This window comes from Borostomias antarcticus (assembly GCF_949987555.1).
Source record: "Borostomias antarcticus genome assembly, chromosome: 20".
NCBI classification, from domain to species: Eukaryota; Metazoa; Chordata; class Actinopteri; order Stomiiformes; family Stomiidae; genus Borostomias; species Borostomias antarcticus.
In genome coordinates, this window is record NC_140253.1 from 10,364,181 (window position 1) to 10,388,290 (window position 24,110).

The 24,110-nt window shown below is 47.1% G+C and overlaps 1 protein-coding gene across 1 annotated transcript in view; it reads left to right on the plus strand.

The window, feature by feature from the left end:
* The window catches only part of chrna8 (cholinergic receptor, nicotinic, alpha 8), a gene marked incomplete at both ends in the record, with an annotated part of 46,090 nt that overhangs the window by 8,674 nt on the left and 13,306 nt on the right, over positions 1–24,110 (plus strand). Inside the window, 5 exons of the mRNA XM_084454668.1 lie at positions 1,447–1,586; positions 12,537–12,581; positions 15,070–15,179; positions 23,344–23,423; positions 23,692–23,859. Coding sequence (XP_084310794.1) covers positions 1,447–1,586; positions 12,537–12,581; positions 15,070–15,179; positions 23,344–23,423; positions 23,692–23,859 — 543 coding nt within the window. The remainder of the gene's footprint in view (positions 1–1,446; positions 1,587–12,536; positions 12,582–15,069; positions 15,180–23,343; positions 23,424–23,691; positions 23,860–24,110) is intronic.

Consider the following 24,110-nt stretch of genomic DNA (forward strand, 5'->3'; position numbering starts at 1 on the left):
AAAATATAAATACAAATAAGTGAGAACCGTCTAAACACTGCAGCATTTCCCTCTCCCTCTCTCTCTCTTTCTCTCTCTCCCTCACTGTAGTCATTCTCTCTCTCCCCTCTATAAGTCATTAGTCTAGTTGTACATACACAACGTGATGCATTGGACAGCCGCCAGCTGGAACCCACCCCTGCCCCCCTACTGTCTTGACTGGGATCCATGTCGGACCCTCAAACCCCCCCAGTCTCCCCTTGACTGGACTCTTAAAGCAGACCTTGGGTCAGTGACTACTGTCAGCCTAATGCAATTGTCATGTCTTGCCCCCCCCCCCCCCTCCAACCCCGATTCAAGGGAACACTATTGTTATTCTAGGCTCGTTAACTAATTAGGCAGCCATTAAGTCGTTAGGCTGGCGCCGTCTCCTCCGATACTTAGCAATTACTGGAGTGTGTTGAGACCCCCTGTGATGTGGGAAGAGACCCTCGCTGTTTTGGCAGAGCCGAGACGGGAATCAGGAAAGCTCGGATAGCGGTTAGCGGTGGAGGTAGTTCCGGTTAGCGGTTAGCGGTGGAGGAAACTTTGTTGTAAAGTCGTTTTTTTCCGCGGTTCTTGTCTTGTTATTTACTTTTCTTTCATTTTTTCACACTGGATGGACAAAACATGGGATGGAAGATAGAAGGATAGAAAGGAACTGAACGAGGGGGGTCGGTGGAGGTTTGGGGACGAGAGTGAGAGAGAGCGAGAGAGGGAGAGAGAGAGGGGGAGACAGAGAGAGACTGTCATGCTGTAGAAAGAAATGTTAACCTCCAGTGGTTTGTTCATCCTGTTGAATCTCCATATTCATTAGAATATGAATTCATGCTAAGTAGCCTCAGAAGAATTAGGTTATTGTCTCGCCGATGAATAAACCATGAAAGACCAAGAAACCACAATCTCCAGAATTATAGGTTGCGAGGTTGATATTACCGCCGTAATAGGTTTCAGCAGTAATATTTTAATATCCATTTTCTTGCAGGCGTTGGCTTGAGGCACGATACTGAGATAAATAGTTTAGAAACATGTTTGATCAGTCCTTGTCCTTGTTCATAAATGTTATATAATTAACTCAGCTCCAGCGACAGCGCAGGGCCACGAAATACATTCACGGACGGAGGTCTGTTCTCTCTGAGCACCATTTCTACTTGTTTCTGATACTGGATTTTGATCTTCCTTCCTTCCTTTCTTTCTTTCTTTCTTTCTTTCTTTCTTTCTTTCTTTCTTTCTTTCTTTCTTTCTTTCTTTCTCTCTCTCTCTCTCTCTCTCTCTCTCTCTCTCTCTCTCTCTCTCTCTCTCTCTCTCTCTCTCTCTCTCTCTCTCTCTCTCTCTCTCTCTCTCTCTCTCTTCTCTCTTCTCTCTTTCTCTCTCTCTCTCTCTCTCTCTCTCTCTCCCCCCCTTCCTTCACGCCCCCCTCGTCTCCAGGTTGCCATGGCGGCCAGCACCAGAGGAAGCTGTACAGGGACCTGATGGTGAACTACAACCGTCTGGAGAGACCGGTGCACAATGACTCCGCCCCCATCCTGGTGGAGCTGGGCCTGACGCTGCTGCAGATCATCGACGTGGTGAGCGCACGCGTGTGTGTGTGAGCGTGTGTGTGTGTGTGAGCGTGTGTGTGTGAGCGTGTGTGTGTGTGTTGAAGCGTGTGTTCTTCTGCGGCATATTAATTTCTGAGGACCCGCCCTACCAGGAGACGCGCGGTTGCCAGGTTTTGTACACGTGAGGCAAGTGTACCGCAGGCTTGGTCTCTTGGAGCCGACGCCGTCCTTCACAGAGAGAGAGGCTTCAGGGTCATATCCGTGCGCACCTGCACCCTCTCTGCTGAGTTACTCACCTGCTTAGAAATACACACCCTCTCCCTCCCTCTCCCTCCCTCTCTCTCTCTCTCTCTCTCTCTCTCTCTCTCCCTCTCCCTCTCTCCCTCTCCCTCTCCCTCTCCCTCTCCCTCTCCCTCTCCCTCTCCCTCTCCCTCTCCCTCTCCCTCTCCCTCTCCCTCTCCCTCCCTCTCTCTCTCTCTCTCTCTCCCTCTCCCTCTCTCTCCCTCTCCTTTTCCCTCTCCCTCTCCCTCTCCCTCTCCCTCTCCCTCCCTCTCTCTCCCTCTCTCCCTTTCTCCCTCTCTCTCCCTCTCTCCCCCTCTCCCTCCCTCTCTCTCCCTCTCTCCCTCTCTCTCCCTCCCTCTCTCTCCCTCTCTCCCTTTCTCCCTTCCCTTCACGCTGCTCTCTGACATGTTTTTGTTTTCTAGCTCCCTAGACTTTTTCATTTTCTCTCTTTTTTTGGTGGGGACAAGAAAATTCAATCTCAGGGGTGTGATGCTCCTTCTCTCTCTCTCTCTCTCTCTCTCTCTCTCTGCCCCCTCAATCCTTTTCTCCCCGGCTCTTTCCTGATCTCCGTTAAAACTCTCTCTCTCCTCCTCTCCTCTCCCTCTCGTGTCCTCACTTGCTCTCCTTTCCACCCAGTTTGTTTTGTTTTGTTTTGTTTGTTTGTTTGTCACTTCCCCTTTCAACCTCATTGTCTGGCCCACTCTCTCTCTCTCTGTTCTCATTCTTGCTGGCTTGAACAACAGTGGAAGTGTTTCCTGGAGAAGCCTCAGTCAGAGAAACTGGCTCGCGGTGTCCTACATTCACGCGCACACACCAACACACATGCACACACACACACATGCACACACACACCAACACACACACGCATCAGAGCACAGGGCAACAGTTCGGGCCAGTTCTGTCACAGCTCTCATGAGGACTGCGCGGTATTGAGAGCGTTAAATGTTTCATGGCGCCCTGTCTTTCTTTGCGCCTGTGGTATTTTCGGAACTTGTATGAAGAGCTCAGTTCCTTTGAGTTCACTCCTCTTGGTTCAGATCAGTTGAACTGTGATTGTGATGTGTGATATGAAATCACTTTAGAAAGATAGACGTTGCTTCACAACAGCAGAGCAGATACTGTAGCGTGACTACTATTAGATTAACTAGACGGGTGATTTGGTATAAAGCCTGGTTAGACTAAGAAGTCACTAGATTTAGAAAGCACACACACATTTACTCACTCACTCACTCACTCACTCACTCACTCACTCACTCACACACACACACACACACACACACACACACATACAGTACACACTTACACACCCATATCTGCCAATCTTCCGCCAGCCCCACTCTCAACCTACAGAGTGCAGAAACATGGCGTCCTCTCGGGCTCACCGCTGGCTGCTGCTGGCGGTTCTGGCTGGAGCCCCAGATGGCGGCGAGGCCCACAGGCTACGGCTGAGAGGCTGCGAAACCACCAACGCATGATTTCCTCTGAATGTGTTCTCAGGCCGCGCCTCGCAGCCAGCTGCTGCTCCCCAACGCCACAGCGTCCTGTGTGTGTGTGTGTGTGTGTGTGTGCGCGCGTGTTTGTGTGTGTGCATGTTTGTTTGTCAGTACTTGTTTGTTTGCGTGTGTGTGTGTGTTTGTGTGTATTTGCCCATGCATGTGTGAGTGTGAGTGAGTGAGTGAGTGAGTGAGTGGGTGTGAGAGTGAGTAAGTGAGTGTGTGAGTGAGTGAGTGAGTATTTGTCTTTCAGCTCTCACGCTTTGATTGGTCCTCACAGGTGATTTGAGTGTCATACTGTAGCTGTCCCACAAACACACGTTGAAGATCTCCCCATTGCTAATAACCCAAATCCCAACTATCAATTCTTTATTGACCACCACTAGACTCTATTTTCAGTTTCTAGTTTACGAAAACATTGGTAATGCAATATAGATGAGCAGAAAATACATAATGGATCTCAGTCAGACCGCCTGTCAGTGCCCGTTGGTGACCTTCACCTCCATCTCCATCTGTCCGGTCAGCTAACTGACCTTTACCTAGGTCAGGTCCAGAGCATGTGAGCGGAGCGGGTGGATTTTGAACGGAGCGTTGAGCGGGTTTCCAAAAAGTCGGAACGTTGGCTCTCCCTCCCGCTCCAATTTCTGCCCGGTACCACTCACACCAGTGAGACACAGTTTAAGAAACGCTAACCTTAAATTTGAGTTGAGTTGTGTGTTGAGGTTTTTTTTTAATCTGTGAAATTGTGTTTAAACTAAAATTAAGACAGAATACAATGATGCTTTTTCTGACTTGTTTTGGAGCGGTGAGCGATGTGAGCGGAGCGGACTGGAATCTGTCTGTCTGTCTGGATGAGCGCGGTGGAGCAGAGGGACGGGGGGACAGGGTGGAGCAGAGGGACAGGGGGACGGGGTGGAGCAGAGGGACAGGGTGGAGCAGAGGGACAGGGGGACAGGGTGGAGCAGAGGGACAGGGGGACAGGTGGAGCAGAGGGACAGGGGGACAGGGTGGAGCAGAGGGACAGGGGGATGGGGTGGAGCAGAGGGACAGGGGGACGGGGTGGAGCAGAGGGACAGGGGGACAGGTGGAGCAGAGGGACGGGGGGACAGGTGGAGCAGAGGGACAGGGGGACAGGGTGGAGCAGAGGGACAGGGGGATGGGGTGGAGCAGAGGGACAGGGGGACAGGTGGAGCAGAGGGACAGGGGGACAGGGTGGAGCAGAGGGACAGGGGGATGGGGTGGAGCAGAGGGACAGGGGGACAGGTGGAGCAGAGGGACAGGGGGACAGGGTGGAGCAGAGGGACAGGGGGACGGGGTGGAGCAGAGGGACAGGGGGATGGGGTGGAGCAGAGGGACAGGGGGACAGGTGGAGCAGAGGGACGGGGGGACAGGTGGAGCAGAGGGACAGGGGGACAGGGTGGAGCAGAGGGACAGGGGGACAGGTGGAGCAGAGGGACAGGGGGACAGGTGGAGCAGAGGGACGGGGGGACAGGTGGAGCAGAGGGACGGGGGGACAGGTGGAGCAGAGGGACGGGGGGACAGGGTGGAGCAGGGGGACAGGGTGGAGCAGAGGGACGGGAGGACAGGGTGGAGCAGAGGGACAGGGTGGAGCAGAGGGACAGGGGGACAGGTGGAGCAGAGGGACAGGGGGACGGGGTGGAGCAAAGGGACAGGGGGACGGGGGGGGGGGGGAGTCTCTATGAGCGCGACGGCGGAGAGAGAACAGCCCCCGAGCACGCTTGCATGCTCTGGTCAGGTCACCGACACCACCGTGTGTGTGTGTGTGTGTGTGTGTGTGTGTGTATGTATGTGTGTGTGTGTTTGTGTGTGTGCGTGCGTGCGCGTGCGTGGGTGTGTGCGTGTGTCCGACTGTCTGGATAGACAATCAAGCGTGCGGGCGGACAGATTGTTCAGGTGGGCGGGTAGATGGAACGGCGGACGGAGACAGATGGATCAAAGTCATAAAGTCGGGCGAAATAAAGAGAAGCATATTTTGCGTACGAGATACACCGCCGATAGACAGATGGGAACAGAAGGCTCGAAAGACCGTACTTTCATCGGGCAGATTATGTTAGTCCGTTCTGTGAAAGGGCGAATAGTCCCAGATTATCCTTCAGTATCCCCAATTGATAATCCCAGACGTCCCCCGCATGAAATATCCTTCATACTGTGCTGAGTGACATCCAAATATTTTCAACCTGATGGATGAAAGAGAACAAAACAACTTTCACTCAACCTTTATGGGATGTGGAGATCAAGCCGACCCCATTGGATGGCAGGGTTGATTGGCACCGCCCTTTAAAGTTTGTTGTTGACAACAAGACTAAGAGGAGCTCTAACAGACCGACAGACACAGAGAGTTCGGAGTCGTGGACACATTTTCTCTGGTCGAATTGCAATCGTGAGAGTTTCATTGCAGAAGCGCCGGCTTGAGATCGAACAGGAGTAAACAAGATTGGATAGGGGGGTTCGAGATGAGGAGAGATGTCTGCGGAGAAATGGACTTATGGTAAGAAGCTGCAGAGAGACGGGAGGGAGGGAGGGAAAGAGAGAGAAAGGGAAAGAGAGAAAGAGAGAGAGATGGGCAGATGCAGTGGAGGAGGGATAAAAGGAAGATGATGAAAAGATTAACCAGTAGAGGGAGGGATGCAGAAGTACAGTATGAAAAGAGCAAAGGAAAACCTAGAGTAAGGGAGAGACTAACTAAGGTCAAGAGAGGGAGACAGAAGAGAGAGAGAGAGAGAGAGAGAGAGAGACAAGAGAAAGGTTGAAAGAGACAGAGCTCTTACAATGCAAGAGCTAAATGGAAAAACTTGCAGATGTGAAAAATGGAAAGGCGTGTGGTATTAATGGCATCAGAACAGAATTGTTGAAACTCAGCAGCAGCAAATGGCCATGCTTAAATTATTTAACATGGTATAAAAAAGTGGGATATATCCTGGAACAAGGGACTGATTACTCCTTTATTTTAAAATTGAGACAATATAGACCCCAATAACTATAGGGGCATCTGTGTGAATTCTAATTTAGGGAAACTATTTTGTAGAATAAGCAATTCAAGAATATTATCCTTCCTCATTGAAAACAATGTATTAAAGGAGAATGCTCATTTTTGACAACCTGGACCTTATTTATGGCATATTATAAGACGTTTGACTCACCGAGATAACTTTGGTGTAATTTGGAGGCCTGTGGAAGAAATCTAAAATCCAGCGCAAGTCAGTATATCCATGTAATGGCGGCGGACGGGGCACTGAGAATGCAGCTTCTAAAAAATCTATTTTCTGCCGCGAAACAGTTTTCATCAATCTGTCTTCATGAATTTCTAGTTGTGCTTACATAGAGCGAGGGCTTGTTGTGGTTTTTCACATGCCTCTGTAATATGATCTTTAGAAACGTCTTTAGAATCGAAATAGCTTCCCCACTTGCTCCAGCACGCATGCGCACAGCAACTCAAACAAAACCGCAGATCACATATTTACCCTCCATACGCTAATTCCAAAGCATGTACACGAAACAAATAAAGGGAAAATATAATGCTTGCTTTGTTGATTTTAAGAAAGCTTTTGATTCAATCTGGCACAATGGTATTTTATACCAGATGCTCTAAAAAGGCATTTGGGGCAAGATATATGATTTAGTTAAATCATATAATATAAACATATTTGGAAAACGTGTGCTGTAAAAATTGGACAAAAAATATTGTAATTTTTTAAACGATGCCGTGGACTTCAAGGTTGTAACCTATCCCCAGCACTTTTTAATATATACATTGACCAGCTATCTGAACTATTAGAAATTCCCCAGTCAGAGGACTTGAATTAAAGGGAAATGAGGTAAAGTGTCTATTTTATGCAGATGATCTACTGCTGCTATCAAACACAGAGGAAGGGCTTTTTTCTTTTCTTTTTTACTCTGTATCTAGTGTTTCTTTTCTTTCCAACCTTTCTGTCATTTTCAACTGCTGAAACTTCAAATTTCCCCCTGGGTGGATCAATAAAGTATCTATCTATATCTATCTATCTATCTATCTATCTATCTATCTATCTATCTATCTATCTATCTATCTATCTATCTATCTATCTATCTATCTGTGTTTCTTTTCTTTCCAACCTTTCTGTCATTTTCAACTGCTGAAACTTCAAATTTCCCACTGGGTGGATCAATAAAGTATCTATCTATCTATCTATCTATCTATCTATCTATCTATCTATCTATCTATCTATCTATCTATCTATCTATCTATCTATCTATCTATCTATCTATCTATCTATCTATCTATCTATCTATCTATCTATCTATCTATCTATCTATCTATCCATAACTACTGTGAAATCTGGCATTGAAAGTTAATCTAGATAAAACTAAAATATATTTCATTCATCACAAACTAAGAAATATCAGTTTGTTCTGGGAGATAACACTGAGCCACAGAAAGGAATACACCTACTGTACTGTCTCTTGGTCTGACTGTCAAAGCTTCTGGACATTTTGGTGGCTCTAAATGCACTGGCAGATACAGTAAAGATAGTAGAGCTTATTATAGTATAATGAGATTCCTACCCAAACTCCCAAATAACAATTTGGCTTAAAAGCTTCCAAAGTCTCATTGAACCAATCATTTTATATGGAAGTGAAATTTGGGGCCCAATAATGAAACAAGACCACTGGGACTCCAGTTTCAAACCCAATTGAAAAAGTACACCTGGAATTCTACAAAAAAATTGCTGAAAGTCCACAGAAACTGTCCAAACCTCGGGTGCAGAGCAGAGCTCGGCCAATTCCCTCTCTTATTTAAAATAAAAAAGAGAGCAATTACATTTTGAGAACCATTTGGTTGACTCAGACTCGTACAGTACCAACACAGAGCATCCTGTACCTAGAACAACAAGTTCACCCAGAGAAAAACACTTTAATTACTCTAATGAGGAAATCAAATTCACATCACAAAAGGATACAAAGACTTTCCTGAAAGTACTCATAAACCAAATATCTTTTTCTTTCCCTTTTGTGTATATATATATATATATATATATCAAACTTTTTTATATATATATATATATATATATATATATATAATGGATGATGATTACTAATATTATGACTTGACTCAATCTTTCTCTTCAGAGAGACCGAAGAGAAAGATTGAGGGAGAGAGATACAGAAGAGAAAGATTGAGGGAGAGATACAGAAGAGAAAGATTGAGGGAGAGAGACCGAAGAGAAAGATGGGGAGAGACCGAAGAGAAAGATTGAGGGAGAGAGATACAGAAGAGAAAGATTGAGGGAGAGATACAGAAGAGAAAGATTGAGGGAGAGATACAGAAGAGAAAGATTGAGGGAGAGATACAGAAGAGAAAGATTAAGGGAGAGAGATACAGAAGAGAAAGATTGAGGGAGAGATACAGAAGAGAAAGATTGAGGGAGAGATACAGAAGAGAAAGATTGAGGGAGAGACAGAAGAGAGAAAGATTGAGAGAAAGATATAGACAGAGGAGAGAGAAAGATTGAGAGAGAGATGGAGACAGAAGAGAGAGAAAGATTGACAGAGGGAGAGAGAGAGACGGAGGGAGAGAGAGAGACAAGGGATCTTGGGCAGTGAGACGTGACATAATGCTGTGTTCGGTCGGGCGGCCCATCAATAAAGAACAACACTGATGAAATAATAAGATGAAGAATGGCATGGGGATTAAATATAGAACAGGCCAGACAGGACGTTAACCACAGAGATTACGCCTGTGCGTGTGCGTGTGCGTGCGTGCGTGCGTGCGTGCGTGCGTGCGTGCGTGCGTGCGTGCGTGCGTGCGTGCGTGTGTGTGTGTGTGTGTGTGTGTGTGTGCGTGCACGCACCCTGGCGGTAGTCATTACTCTTTCAGACATTTGTTTTTAAGAGTGTAATCTTTGCATTTGTATCCCTACTACACTCTTGTAATAAAAAAAAAGAAGTATGATTCTATGATAACATTCAGTCTATCATGAAATGAATATGAATTAAATATGCATTCTAGAGGTCAACTTCAATTGTCTTGGTTATGCAGCATTGGTGTCTAATATGAAGTTCTTACAGTATGGGACTATTTTCATCTTCAGTAAAAACAAAAGTGTCAAGTTGAATCTTATGACAATCCCCTCTAGGCCAAGTTTATGAACTGTAGACTGCCCTTCTGGCCCTGTCCATTCACTGGCCTGAAAAGTCCACGCGCAAAAGAGGAGACAGAACCTCTATCTATCATATCTCCCCGCTTCCTGTCTCGTTTTATTGTTAGTCATTATGTAGAACCGGACAGAGGCATCAGGCATATTAATATCCGCCTTTGAAATGCCCATCCAGTCTTCCCATTATGGCTTTATGTAAGCTTGTTAAGAACAAGAACAAATGTGTCACCGTACGGAACTTTGCCAAGATGGCCGCCTTCCATTTCCAAACATTTTTAACTGCATGCGTTTTTTTCTTCTTCAGACAAGGGCCCAGTCCCAATGTCCACCCTTGCAGACTCGCAGACTTAAGGGCGCGCTCCCGCGAAGTCCGCGAGGGCTTAGGGGTGTCCCAATGTCAACTCGGCAAGTGCGCGAGGGCTCTCCGGCAGCCATTTTGAGCCCTTTATGGCCCCTTCCCGTAAGTCTGCATTTCTGCAGACTTAGCCCAAGGGAATTACCCACAGTTCATAGCGTCGTGACGTGAAACACGGGGTTACCTGAAGAACAGCCAATAAACAAGCACGGACAGATCAACCAACCGTAACGTTCACGTTACAGAACAAAATATGTTTTCATGTTTTCAGCTGGACTTGCTTATCTGCACAAGTAGCCTTATAATTAATTTGGTTTCATTATTTTTAAGTATGGGTTATTAACCCCATGGGTTTGTATAATGTGATTTGTTTAAAAATATGTAGGCTATGGTTATAATTTACATCGATTTCTGTTGCTCTAAATCATATGATTGCCCAGTTAAAAGCAGTATGACATTAATTACCCATTTCGGTGCAGTGTTCTTTGAATTGAGATTTCCAACATGAATATGGAAAGAGTTGTGAGGTGCAGGAATGTGTATACATAATATATTATCATTCTTAAGTTAATACTTTTGGATTCATCACAAACAAGAATCACAGGCAGTAATGTAGGATCGATGCAATCCTACTAACAAATACTGGGTTGGGTTGATATTTGATCGCAGATGCGATCGCATATGACCACAAAATGAAATGATTTCAAGTTGAACAAATGTTTTGAGGGTAACACAGAGAGTTCTGATAATGTAAAGGGGATTTGACTCAGCCAAAATTAATTTACACGAAGGCCTACAAGAAAAACATGTACAATTTACAAATTGATTTAAAAAAAAGCCCCACGCCCACAATAGTAAGAAATATGTTTTCACGTCAACGTAATGTGATGTCACAAGTGCTGTCCCATTCCTTGTTATACCAATTCGAGCCCTTGCAGCCTCTCACACTCGATCACTTCACCAGGTGACGTCAATAAGTCTGTGAGGGCTCAGGGCTTGAGGGTTTAGGGGGGACATTGGGATTGGGCCAAGGACTCCGTCCCCTTCAGCAAATTGGCCGTCCATTAAGAGACCAATTTAAGAGCTGGAGCCAGGAAGCTGTAAAAAAAAAAAAAGAAGAAAGATAGATAGATACTTTAATAATTCCCATGGACAGAAATTGGGTGTTTCAGCAGTGGAAAAGTACAGCAGCAGTGGGAAAAAAGTACAGCAGAATAAAGAATATACATAGATAATATATATAATAGATTAAATTAAATTGCAAGAAAGAGAGCCGAAGTAAAAAGCAACTCTAATGTCTGGGAGCCAATTTGTTTTTTTGTTGTTGTTATTTACCTCAGAGTGAAGTGATTTCCTGCATCTGCCTGGGGAGATGGATGGTTTCCATTACCTATAAAAAGTAAAGGGATTAATGGTTCCCTTCTCCTTGCTGCATTTAACTTTATGTGTATCCTTTAGACGCTAGGGGTTGTGGAGGGGCTAGACTTGATGTGATGTCATAGCATCAGCTAAGGATAGAAGGCTACCAGAAGTACGTTACAGATGGAGGCTCCGTTCCAACATGCACGCTGGTGCCTTAGGTTGAATGAGGCAGTCTCTGCCACATAGTGGGAGCTGAAAGTACAGTATGTGTACGCTGTCTCTGGGATGCAGCCAGACAATGAGAGCAATGTGCTTAACACGTTTTGACAGGTATATATATATACTGTATATAGCTTCTAGAAAGTTCTCAGAGGCAACGCATTTAGCCCATTTCGCCCTTCGTATCAAGAGTGCAATATATACTGTAGCTTAACACTTACTGATGTCACATAGGATTTGTCAAGGCCAGCCCCATGTTCTCGCCTTCTTTCTGCTTGTTCTCTCTAACCCCGAACTCTATCTCTCCTCCGCGTCTCTCTGATTCCTCTCTCCCCTCTGCTGCCCCAGTCTCACACTCCCTCTTTCCATCTCTTGTTCTCTTCTCTTCTTCCTCTCTCTTTCTCTGACAGTTTTGCCGTTCGCCGACCCAGAGTCTAAAGCTGTGTCTGTTTTCTTCTCGTCTCTTATCTCTTAGCCATAACAGGACATTTGTGGGTTGCTGTAAACACGACTCCTGTCCTTGTAGGTCGACTCTTTCTTTCTTTCTTTCTTTCTTTCTTTCTTTCTTTCTTTCTTTCTTTCTTTCTTTCTTTCTTTCTTTCTTTCTTTCTTTCTTTCTTTCTTTCTTTCTTTCTTTCTTCTCCATCCTCTAGGGCCGTGTTTTTTGGGATCAAACTCCCTTTCTTCTTCTATGTATCGCTCAGAGAAGGTCCTTAATAAGCCTTCGGTTCCGGCCTGGCAAATCAGTTGGCCGGGAAGTGTCCTGTCCTGTGACACTGCGATCCTCACAGTCGCCGTGCGGGTGGCATGCATGACTTCAGCGTTCCCGGCGCTTCATTCACGAGACGTGGGCCTGTCGCTTCTACGGCGGCGAGAGCGAGACCTATTCACCTTCTTTGGCGCCGTCATTCACTTGCCGTTCCGGGTTGGCGGAGCGTTTCGCCGGCGGGCCGCTTGACAGGCAATCTGTTTTCTCCGTGCACCGCGCCCCCCCCCAACCCCTCCGAGGGTAGAGTCACGAAATCTGCTCAGCACATCTCCGCTCAGAACTGACGTTTGTTTCTTATCTTTCTTTCTGTCCCCTCCTCACCTCCCCCCCTCCCCCTTCCAGGATGAAAAGAACCAGGTCCTGATGACGAACGCGTGGCTTCAGCTGGTGGGTCTTGCCGCCGACACCTCTTATGTGATTGTGTGTTTCACATAGTATACAACTTGCTTTTTTGCCTTGTTTAGTGTTTGTATTTGTGTTGAGTGGAGAGAGGCGTGTTCATTCCGGGGTGTTGTTTTATCTCTCCAAATATATTTCCTCCCCTGCCAGGGTATTCTTATCTGATGTCGAGAGAGAGAGAGAGAGAGAGAGAGATGGATTTGAAATGCACACTGAGAATTAACTTGAAGAGTAAGAGAAATCAAACTTGGATCCAGTCAGTAAAGTTTGGTTCCTGAGTGCATCTGAACTGCTCATACGGTGGTGCGGCTCAAGTTTGTTTGAGAGAGTTATAGTATTTATCGGTCGTTCGCCAACTGAGTCAAAACGGCTTAATTCACATCTAATGTACGAGTTGTCAGTGAGTTCACTTTTCTACCGTGCGTGAGTTCCTCACGTGAACCAACGTTGGTTCTGTAACAACGGCTTCTCAGACGGCCACGTTCTCACGGTCTGGCCGCGTGCGTTCTCTCGCCTCTCGTCGCCCGGGTCACGCGTGGAAACGTGGGAGCGTGGATATCGCGTATAAATCTGTCACGCCTACGTCGCTTAGAGCGCCGTAACGAAAATACAGCATACACAGTAGCGTACGTCGTCACCAGGTGAGGCGTGACACAGACGACGGCCGTACGGTACGAGACACCCCTGGTCTTTCCCCTGCGACCCCACCCCCCCGCCGGCCCCCTCCTATCAGGGATGTGCATTAGTGAGGTCACGACCCCGGTGTTCCGCCTGTCAGCCCCGATAATCCGGGCGCAGCCGGATCTGATTGGCCGGCAGGTTTCGAACGACCCAACCACTTACTGAGGTGTCCCTCGCTGATTCGGGGGAGTTTGCAGAGGCCGTGATATTAGGATGGAGGGAGGGAGGGAGGGAGAGAAAGAGAGAGAGAGAAAGAGTGAGCTCTGGAGACGTACCATACCAGATTTGAACCAGATTTGAACTCTTTGAACGCAGAAGGGAACTTCCCAGTATGTCGTTGTCGGTGTTCTGTTTTGAGGTCCGTCCCCAGCGTGGGGAACACACCTAGCCGCGCGCAGCTAATGGCCTCTTTGTCCGCTTTTGATTCACTGACTCGCAACAAAGCTGTGTTTCCTGCGCTCTGCGATTTAGATCTGCTCTCCTGGCTGCTCACATAGAACACGGAGTTCCCTGGTCGTAGGGCGCCGCGGCCCCACAATGACGTGTTTAGCGAGCATGCGAGCGGAAGCGCCATGCCACGGGAACCAACATTAATGGACGCCGTCGCTTTGATGTTTGAACAAATCACTGGCTCTCGATGTGACGCTGGGATGGCGTGAAGGCCGCCGCGCACGGATGTGCGCATACCGTAACGGCGCGCACGCACACACGTAAACATGCATGCACGTGGACATACACACACGCACACGCTTACACACGTGCCCGGTATACTGGCACGCTGCGTCAGCGGTCACATCGGTAAAGGGCTCGGGTCTTCAAGGGAATACAGCCTATGGCCACGACATCCAAGCGCAGACTGTACACACGCACACACACACACACTCACACACACACACACACGCACATTCTCAACATGCAGTATGAATGGAGAGAGAGCGCACAGGAGGCGATGTGGAAATGCGCACGAACACGATCACTTTAGATTTCTTTGATTCCCATTCCAGTTTACCTGCCCACTCTATCGGAGGGCAGATAGACACACACACAAAATAGAAACACACACTCTCTCTCTCTCACACACACACACACACATACACACACACACACACACACACACACAAGGAATAGAAACACACACACACACACACACACACACACGGAATAGAAACACACACACACACACGAAACACTGAAACAGACACAAGATTTTAAAAGGCAACCCGCTCACAAACAAGTGGGAGTTGGATCAGGAATAGATCAGAGCGTTCGTGTTCAGAGCCGTGAAACCGCTGGCGGTGCTTCTCCGGGGTTCGGTTCGCTCTCAGCTCCCACACCGGGAACGCACCAAGTAGAGGAGCGCATCAAAGCTCCTGGCACTCGAAGTGGGGGAACGTTTCATCCGTTTGTGATAAATCGTCGGAACAACATCATTATCGTGAGCCCGCCCCCCCAGCTCCCCGGGCCCGCGGAACGCAAGGTCGTGTCGGGATCCCAAGATGGCCGCCGCGCCAGATGGCGGCTGATGGGCACAGGCGCCAGGCAGGCTGGCCGACCGCAGACGCGCCTGGCTCGCCAGGACACTCCCTCCCTCGCCGCTCGCCTCCGCTCAAAGTGTCAGACCTAGGAGCGTGTGATGAATGACGACGACGACGACGATCAATTTAACGTCTCGGGTCTGTCATCCTGTCATCCTGTCCTCCTGTCATCCGCCCGCCCCCCTCCGCCTCTCCTTCGACCCTCTGACCCCCCCCCCCCCCCCCACCCTCCATCCCCCCCTCCTCTTTTCTTCTCTCAGTACTGGACAGACATCTATCTCTCCTGGAACTCGGAGAGCTACCCGGGGGTCCAGAACCTACGCTTCCCGTCCAATCAGATCTGGGTCCCAGACATCCTGCTCTACAACAGGTAGGCTCCGGTTACCATGGAGACACTGCACCAGTGGACCGGGCTGATAAACTACCATTAATACATTTGTATTTATACGGCACCCTTCCAGACGCTCGGATGTTGAGATAAACACTCGAGATCCACCCGGACTGCATAATTCTAATGTCTGTCTCTGCTGGTTGCTGAGAGCAATGCCAGATATTCTATCTATTCTATTATTTCATTGCTTCACTGGAGTGTTTATATTTTAACACACAGCATCCCCGGTGTGGATTCGCCCCTTGGTCGGAGCTGGGGCTAGTTGAGATGAGTTGATTACCTCGTGGAGTCAATAACCCACAATTCCCACGAGGCTTTGCGTCTTCTGCTGCAGTTCCAAAATGGATAATTCGAAAAATCCAGCTGAAATCACACTATTTCCTTGTGGCCTCAGGAGATGATCAACTTTAATTTCATATCCTTGTGAAATAACCGAATCTCTCACAAAATTAATAAAGTAGATAATACCATTCAGGACTGACCTTGGATAAACTTTTCCCCTCTACATCTCATGGGTTCTGTCATTCGCTTGCATGGCTTCTCCTACCATTGCTATGGCGATGACACCCAGCTGGTCTTGTCTTCGAGTCGAGTGGAGGGGCGACACATCACCTCAAGCTCAACCAGTACACCGCCATTGACCATACAGTGGTGACGCCAACTCGGACTGCAAGGAATCCGGGTGTGAACCTTGATGACCAACTGTCGTTCTCGGCAAACATTACGTCAGCTACACACTCCTGCAGATTCCTGCTCTACGACATTAGGAGAATTAGCCCCTTAATCGTCAGTGACGAGAGGTCTGATGGCGTACCTCCAGGCCACGGTCAAGCCCTACACCCCCCACCCAACCACTTCGAGGCAATCAGTTGCCCAGTCGCTCCGAGGTCCATGCGGTCGATCGACCCGGTCGCGTCTCTTTCCTGTCCGGGCGCCGCAGTGGTCAAACTCCCCACTGACGTCAGGACAGCGGAGGCGCTGCCCATCTTTCGCCACAGACTGAAACTCACCTGTTCTGGAAGAACTCCTCTCTGCACTTAATTTATTTGTACTTAGCTGTTCTTACACTTTTAGTTTAGCACTAGGTTAGGCTCTTAGATGCATGTTTAAAAAGAGATGCACTTATGAGTTCTGGTGAGTAGTAGTACACTACTTGACTACTTATGTTTAATGTACTTATAATGTAATGTAATGAATCCTGGAGTTCACCTCAATCCCTCCTCCCCTTAACCCCCCCCACCCCCTCACACACCCTGTTCAGATCGGGCTCTCCATGGAGACACTTGGAGAAGTATTATGGGGTGGTGGACACCATGATGGCCAGTGAATCCAAGAGCGTTGTAGCAGAACCACTCCATGATTCTCTTTTGTGTCTGGATAGCATGGATGGGGGGAGGGAGAAGAGTCCCATCTTACTTACCCATAATGCCTCTATAATGGAAAGACAAATGGCCTTTTGTTTTTTTGGCACAAGCTCCTATGCAACGGCCTCTAAGTGCTTTCATGATTGGCTCTGTAATTGGTTGACACGCAGGAAGGTATTGCTTATCGCCGCCCAACCAGACAAACCTTTGACCTTGTCTTCGGCGTCCTTTCCTACCAAGGAGACTCCCGGTCCCGTGGGAGACGATGATGCCGCCGCCGCCGCCACGGCCATTTTGTGTGGAATTAGGAGGTCGGGCGAGGCGTCTGGCTTCCCGCCGCCTGTGCGAAAATCAAAATGAGGCGCTAACCAGCTGTGACGGGACGAAACAGCAGCAACCGTACCTGGTGCCTGGGAGAATAAGAAAGATGTCGTGTGTGTGTGTGTGTGTGTGTGTGTGTGTGTGTGTGTGTGTGTGTGTGTGTGTGTGTATCTGCGTGTGTGTGTGTGTGTATCTGCGTGTGTGTGTGTCTGTGTCTACACTGTATATGTGTGTTTGTGTATGTGTGTGTGTATCTGCGTGTGTGTGTGTGTGTGTCTGGGTCTGTGTCTGTCTGTGTCTGTCTATGTGTGTGTCTGTGTATGGGTGTGTGTATCTGTGCGTGCGTGCGTGCGTGCGTGCGTGCGTGCGTGTGTGTGTGTGTGTGTGTGTGTCCGCGATGCGTCTAGCAGGGAAGGCACAGCTTCGGTGTCCCTTTCATCCTCTGTTCCCTTGAGCTGTCAGAGGCCGGCCTCGGAGGGGAGGATGGTGGCCCGGGAAGGAGGGATTGGGTGGAGGAGGAGAGGAGAGGAGAGGAGAGGAGAGGAGAGGAGAGGAGAGGAGAGGAGAGGAGAGGAGAGGAGAGGAGAGGAGAGGAGAGGAGAGGAGAGGAGAGGAGTCAGATGTAGGGGAGACAGGCTGTAACAACTGTCTTTAGCATCAATCAATCAATCAATCAAAGCTTTATTTTGTACATCTGCATCCCTGGAACCGCCTGACTCACTGACTCTGCTCAGGGGCTGTTTGTCAGATTAAACTTGTGAAAGCAGACGCTCGCAGCTGTATCCATCCAAGGAAGTTCTCTTTAGCAGTCGATTTATTGAATTCCATAATGACAGTCCAGAAATTACAATAGCGCAGACTTTTCAGATAGCGTTCATGGTTCGCTTCCTGAACCATGAATGTTAAATGTTGATGGGGGGTGGGGTGTCCTACACCAGACACACCATAGCACCACAGACGAACACCTGTGTCCCCTTAATGTCTTCTGCCAACTCGGGACGCCAGTTTTACGACGTCATTGTCTCAACAGCTGACTCTACAAGCCGTATGGGAGACGGCTCTAATTGATTGTCGCAATTTAAATGTCAAGTAGACGCACGCACACACACACACACACACCTACAGTACATACACACACAAACACATACACACACACAAACACACCCATTTTATAAACACACACACACTCACACAATGGTGGGGGAAGACCGCAAGATAAAAAATGATGTTGTTGGTGACTGATGGCCTCGCCTGCTCCCCGTTACCTTGAAGGTGATGGACGATTATTTTATTAGGTGAGAGAGAGAGAGATTTCAAGCTTGACTTATGTGTGTGTGTGTCTCTGTCTCTGTGTCTTTCTAGTGTGTGTGTGTGTGTGTGTGTGTGTGAGCGAGAGAGAGAGGTTTGCATAAGGTGTGGAAGCAGGTTTTAACCATCTAATGGGGTTGATACAGAACATTAAGCAGCTTGCGGTCAGGATCAGTGGCCACTAATGATGACAACAGTGTGGACCCAGCCTGAAGAAAGACACAGAACAACAGGGACAGACAGAGAGCCTGCTGGGTTGATGCGGATAAGGGTTATGTACGACACCCACCAGCAATTCAGCCCCGTTTCTCTGAATACATTATCCATTTTTGAAAACGACAGATTAATGGGATGAGAGAGAGAGAGGGAGAGGCGGAGGGAGGGAGGGAGGGAGGGAGGGAGGGAGAAAAAGAGAGAGAGAGAGGGAGAAAGAGAGGAAAAGAGAAAGAGAGAGGGAGAGGGAGAGAGATGTAGGGAGAAAAAGAGAGAGGGGGAAAGAGAGAGGGAGAAAGAGAGAGGGAGAAAGAGAGAGGGAGAAAGAGAGAGAGAGAGAGAGCGAGAGAGAGAGGGAGAGAATGAAAGACCAAAATAAAGATTGTAGCGTGATGTAGCAGGGACTCTGTCTTTCGCTGTCCAACCCTGACCCCTCCTCCTCCACACCCACACACCCACACACAGCCAGCAGATGGTGTCACTTTGAAATGATGATTAGAAGAGTCCCAGGGGAAGGACAGGGTCAAGGTGTGGCGTTTTCTGCTCTGTTTGGGATTCTGGTGTAAATAATGCAGATGGAGTATATAAGCTTGCTTCCCCAAGGTGTAGACTCATCCAAAGCACACGTTTCCAATCTGAAAGAATACTTTTCTATGCACTTAAATCCTTTCGACATACTGTACAATGATCTGTGATTTTTTGGTGCTATTTATATACCATTTTCAGAGGATGAATGACAGATTCGGAGAAGAATTACATTTACCTCTCCTTTTCTGTGTCACAAAGCAAAGTTCTCAGAGGGATAAGTCTATCTGTGAAGGTATTCGTATTGGATTTCGCTTGGGGGTTCAGAGCTTTTCCTCAGTGGACATCCGACAGGATCAACTCTATGTATTATTCATAGATTTTTATCCTCTTTGACATGTGGGCAACCGTCCTAGTCTCCTGTGTCACGCCTTAATCCTTCCCCCCTGGAATATATGTTTTTTCTGAAACAAGTTCCGCGTGGGTGTGTTAGCTCCATGGTCTGTGTAATTGATATATAACAACTCTCGGGTGAAAATCGGCATTGTTCTGAAGATCGTGGAGATCATTTTATAGGTCATTATTAAGTTATTAAAGTGTAGCATATATCTTTCTAATTTATTGCATGTTCACTGAGCAGCTGTCCTAAAATGGCAATTAAAATGATAAACACTAAAGACTGAGGGTCCGGAGATAAAGAAAACAAACTGTTATTTCTTCACTTTTTTTAAGCCCCCAAACAAGCCATTAGCATTTCGGATGCCGCTGCCTATGCTAATTGCTAATTTGCTAATTTGTTCTGGACAATGGACATTATGGCCATTATGGAGGGTTGGATGGATTCAACCTTGGCTTTCTCCCGCTAAGTGAATAGAACTAATATCCCTCGAGTGCAGAGTGGGGCATCTGTTACTATGTCAATTCTGACGCTGGCCGATTTGGTTCGCTCCCAATATTACATCACTTTACATTACAGTCATTTAGCACAGTGGTTCTCAACGTGGGGGTCGCGAGATGATTTCCAGAATGTGTGAAATACAATTAAAATATGATGAAAAATAGCCTATTTTAACCATAATTGTTAAGAAAGGTAAACACATTTTTAATTTGTTAAATAATAGACTTACAATGTAGATAAAAAATATCAACAACAACAAAAAAAGCCTAATCAGCCCACCGATTTTCTACCCGCTCCCCCCACCCAAACACACGCAAACAAGTGACGGCCGTTACTTAGCGACAAATAAAACAATATTGCAAAAAAATAAAGACAAAGGGAACATTGCAAACGCATGTAGCTAGACTCTACCTCAAATAAAAACACAACCATCTCAAACCATAGCCTACCAAAATCAACATGAAAAGATCATCTCAAACCATAGCCTACCAAAATCAACATGAAAAGATCATCTCAAACCATAGCCTACCAAAATCAACATGAAAACACAATCATCTCAAACCATAGCCTACCAAAATCAACATGAAAAGATCATCTCAAACCATAGCCTACCAAAATCAACATGAAAACACAATCATCTCAAACCATAGCCTACCAAAATCAACATGAAAAGATCATCTCAAACCATAGCCTACCAAAATCAACATGAAAAGATCATCTCAAACCATAGCCTACCAAAATCAACATGAAAAGATCATCTCAAACCATAGCCTACCAAAATCAACATGAAAAGTAGGTTGATACCAGCCACAGCAGAGAGGCAAGATCCTCCGAGAGAAAGGCCATCGACCGCTGGCAGCGTTACGGGAGGAAACACGAGAGGTACGGGAGGAGACAGCCATGCAGGTGGTGCTAATGTGGATAGGCCTATCCATCAGAGGTCGGACCAGCCTACCTCGTCCAAGTCTCGAAAATATCACGAGGAATATATCCAGTATGGATTCGCATGTGTCATTGTCAACAAAGTACAACGTCCCCAAAAATTAAACCCAGACTGGACGTGTTGTGCTCCAAGCATAGTGCCCACCCATCTCATTAGGTATGTTTAACCTGTAATGATTTACATTAGCTACGAGCTAATTAATATTATGATTCTTAGGCTATTCATGTTCTTTTTGTGTAGTCATTAAGCACGTGTATGCATATGTGTTCATATATACGCCCAGTCATCCGCACTCTGGTACTAATCACATATATTAAAATATTATAGATTAGAAATGAACTACTGTAGTGTGTATGTGTGTGTATGTGTATTTATTGTGTGTCTATATAATTAACCAAATTGTTAATTTGGATGAGAGTAGGCTATCTAAAGATAGCCAAAAGTACTTCTACTACTTGCCAGAACTCACAAGTGCATCTCCTTCTAAAACAAGTGACTAAGAGCATAATCTAGTGCTGAAGGCAAAGTGCAAGAATAGCAATCTCAAATGCAATAGGTGCTTAGGAGGGAGGATTGTTGTAGTACTTCTTGAAGAGATGAGTTTTGAGCCTGCGACGAAAGATGGGCAGTGACTCTGCTGTCCTGATGTCAGTGGGCAGTTCGTTCCATCACTGCGGGGCCAGGACAGAGAAGAGCCGTGACCGTGTCGATCGACCGCAGGGGCCTTGGAGTGACGGGGCAACCAGTCACCCCGAGGTAGCAGAGCGTAGCGGTCGGGGTGGGGGTGTAGGGTTTGACTACGGCCTGGAGGTAGGAGGGGGCTGTTCCTTTCATTGCCCCCGTAGACTAGCGCCAGAGTTTTAAACTGGATGCGAGCCGCTACAGGGAGCCAGTGTAGGGAACGGAGAAGAGAAGTTTTGTGGGAGAACATGGGGTGGAGCTTTCTGGACAAGTTCTAGGGGTTTAATGGCTGACACCGGGGCCCCAGCAAGGAGGGAGTTGCAGTAGTCCAGGAGGCAGGAAATGACCAGGGCCTGCATGAGCACCTGCGCCATTTCATCAGTGAGGAAAGGGCGAATCCTCCTGATGTTGTAGAGCATGAATCTGCAGGAGCGTGTGACGGATGTGATATGCGCGGAGAATGACAGTTGGTCATCCGGGGTCACACACAGATTCCTAGCGCCTCCCGCATCGTGACATAGATTCCTCGACAATGAGAGTAACGCAGGCTTTCAATCCTGTTGCATTACTTACACACGTGCTCACACTGCATCTCAATAAAATCGCTCCAGTGGATGGAAGTGCATGACTCATCAATTTTAATTCATCCTCTTAGCGTTTCGGATGAGCACTTTCATTGCCCATTGTCCTTCATTCTAAATCCTAACTGACAATATTCTGACAGGCTGTCACCATCGGAATACTATTTAGTATTTTTCCCCACTTAGCGCGTTTATAATAAAAGTCTGAAGCCCCAAGGGGCAGCTTGGGAGAGTTGCCTTAACTTCATTATTTCTTGTGAAGAAAACGTCTTTAACTGATTGAAAACAGATTGAGATGATCATTGTTTCTGTATACTAAGCTTCCACTCAGGACATGTTAGAGGTCTGTCTCTTACAGACTGCAGCTGAAAGGGGCCCCAAATAATTTACGTCATGAAAGAGAAAGTGAAAAAACACACGCCTGTAAACTCCCGAGAGAAATCGTTTCTTACCGGCCGTCCATTCAGACAAACCAACAATGCTGCGGCCTTGAATATAGCTGTGAGGTATTTGGCTGCCAAACGCCACCGCTAACGTATCAGCAGTCACAAAAGCTCTGGATCTGTAGTCTCCTTGGCATGGTTGAGAAGGGGCGGTTGTGAACATGTGAGGTGGACGTTGCGATTGCTGAGGCCATAATTCCTCTGGTTTAGATTCAGCGGGTTTCACAGCTGTCTGTCGGTGGGTGGCACCAGTTCATTAAAACCTTTATGGGAGAAGATGCTCGATAATAATAAAAAGCTGTCCGTCAAGCTCAGCGATAATCTCTCGAGCCTCCCCACGCCCCACTCTTTCTTTCTGTCTTAAGCCTGCGGTATAATTGCTGTTTAACAATATGCACGCATTGACGAGCTCGTATTTTGTGACACGTTAATTTCTGACCACCTGCACAGCCAACTGCAGCCAACGCTCCAAAAGAACGCGGGAGAAACATGGTAGCATCTTTTGTACGCATAGTTAGAAGCAAGTATACCACAGGCTTTACACACAAAGGCTTCTCTCTATCTATCTATCTATCTATCTATCTATCTATCTCATCTATCTCATCTATCTCATCTATCTCATCTATCTATCTATCTATCTATCTATCTATCTATCTATCTATCTATCTATCTCATCTATCTCATCTATCTCATCTATCTATCTATCATCTGGCCTATAGCGAAAATCACAATCACTGAATTTGTGTTGATTTTTGTCCTTCTCTCTCTCTCTCTCTCTCTCTCTCTCTCTCTCTCTCTCTCTCTCTCTCTCTCTCTCCCTCTTTCTCTCCCTCTCTGTCGCTCTCAATTGATCTCTCTCTCTCCAGTGCTGATGAGAGGTTTGATGCTACCTTCCACACTAACGTGCTGGTCAACTCTTCAGGCTATTGCCAGTATATTCCTCCAGGTGAGACTTACACACACACACACGCACACACACACACTCTCACACACACGCACACACACACACACACACACACACACACACACACACACACACACGCTCACACAGCTCCCTCATTTCACAACAGCAGCATGTCATCGTCGTTGTCGTCATCATCACCACTACCATCGTCATCATCGTCACCATTACCACCACCATCATTATCATCATCATCACCACCCCACTACCACCATCGTCATCATCATCGTCATCTTCATCTCTCTCTCCCCAGGTATCCTGAAGAGCACCTGCTACATAGACGTGCGCTGGTTCCCCTTCGACGTCCAGAAGTGTGACCTGAAGTTCGGCTCCTGGACCTACAACGGCTGGCTGCTCGACCTGCAGATGCTGGACGTGGACATATCTACCTACATACCCAACGGGGAGTGGGACCTCGTGGGTAAGATACACACACACACACACACACACACATTTCTCACAAATGCACAAGTGCATGCATACACACATGTGCACACTTGTGCTCGGTCATACACACACACACACACACACACACACACCAGTGGTGTCAAGCAATATTTCAGGACTTCCCCGCAAGGCCCCTCCCACAGCCCTATCTAAACCAATAACAGAGGGATATGGGATTGACATCACATTCACCTCATGCTTTAATTTATTTTAAATTCTTTTTAG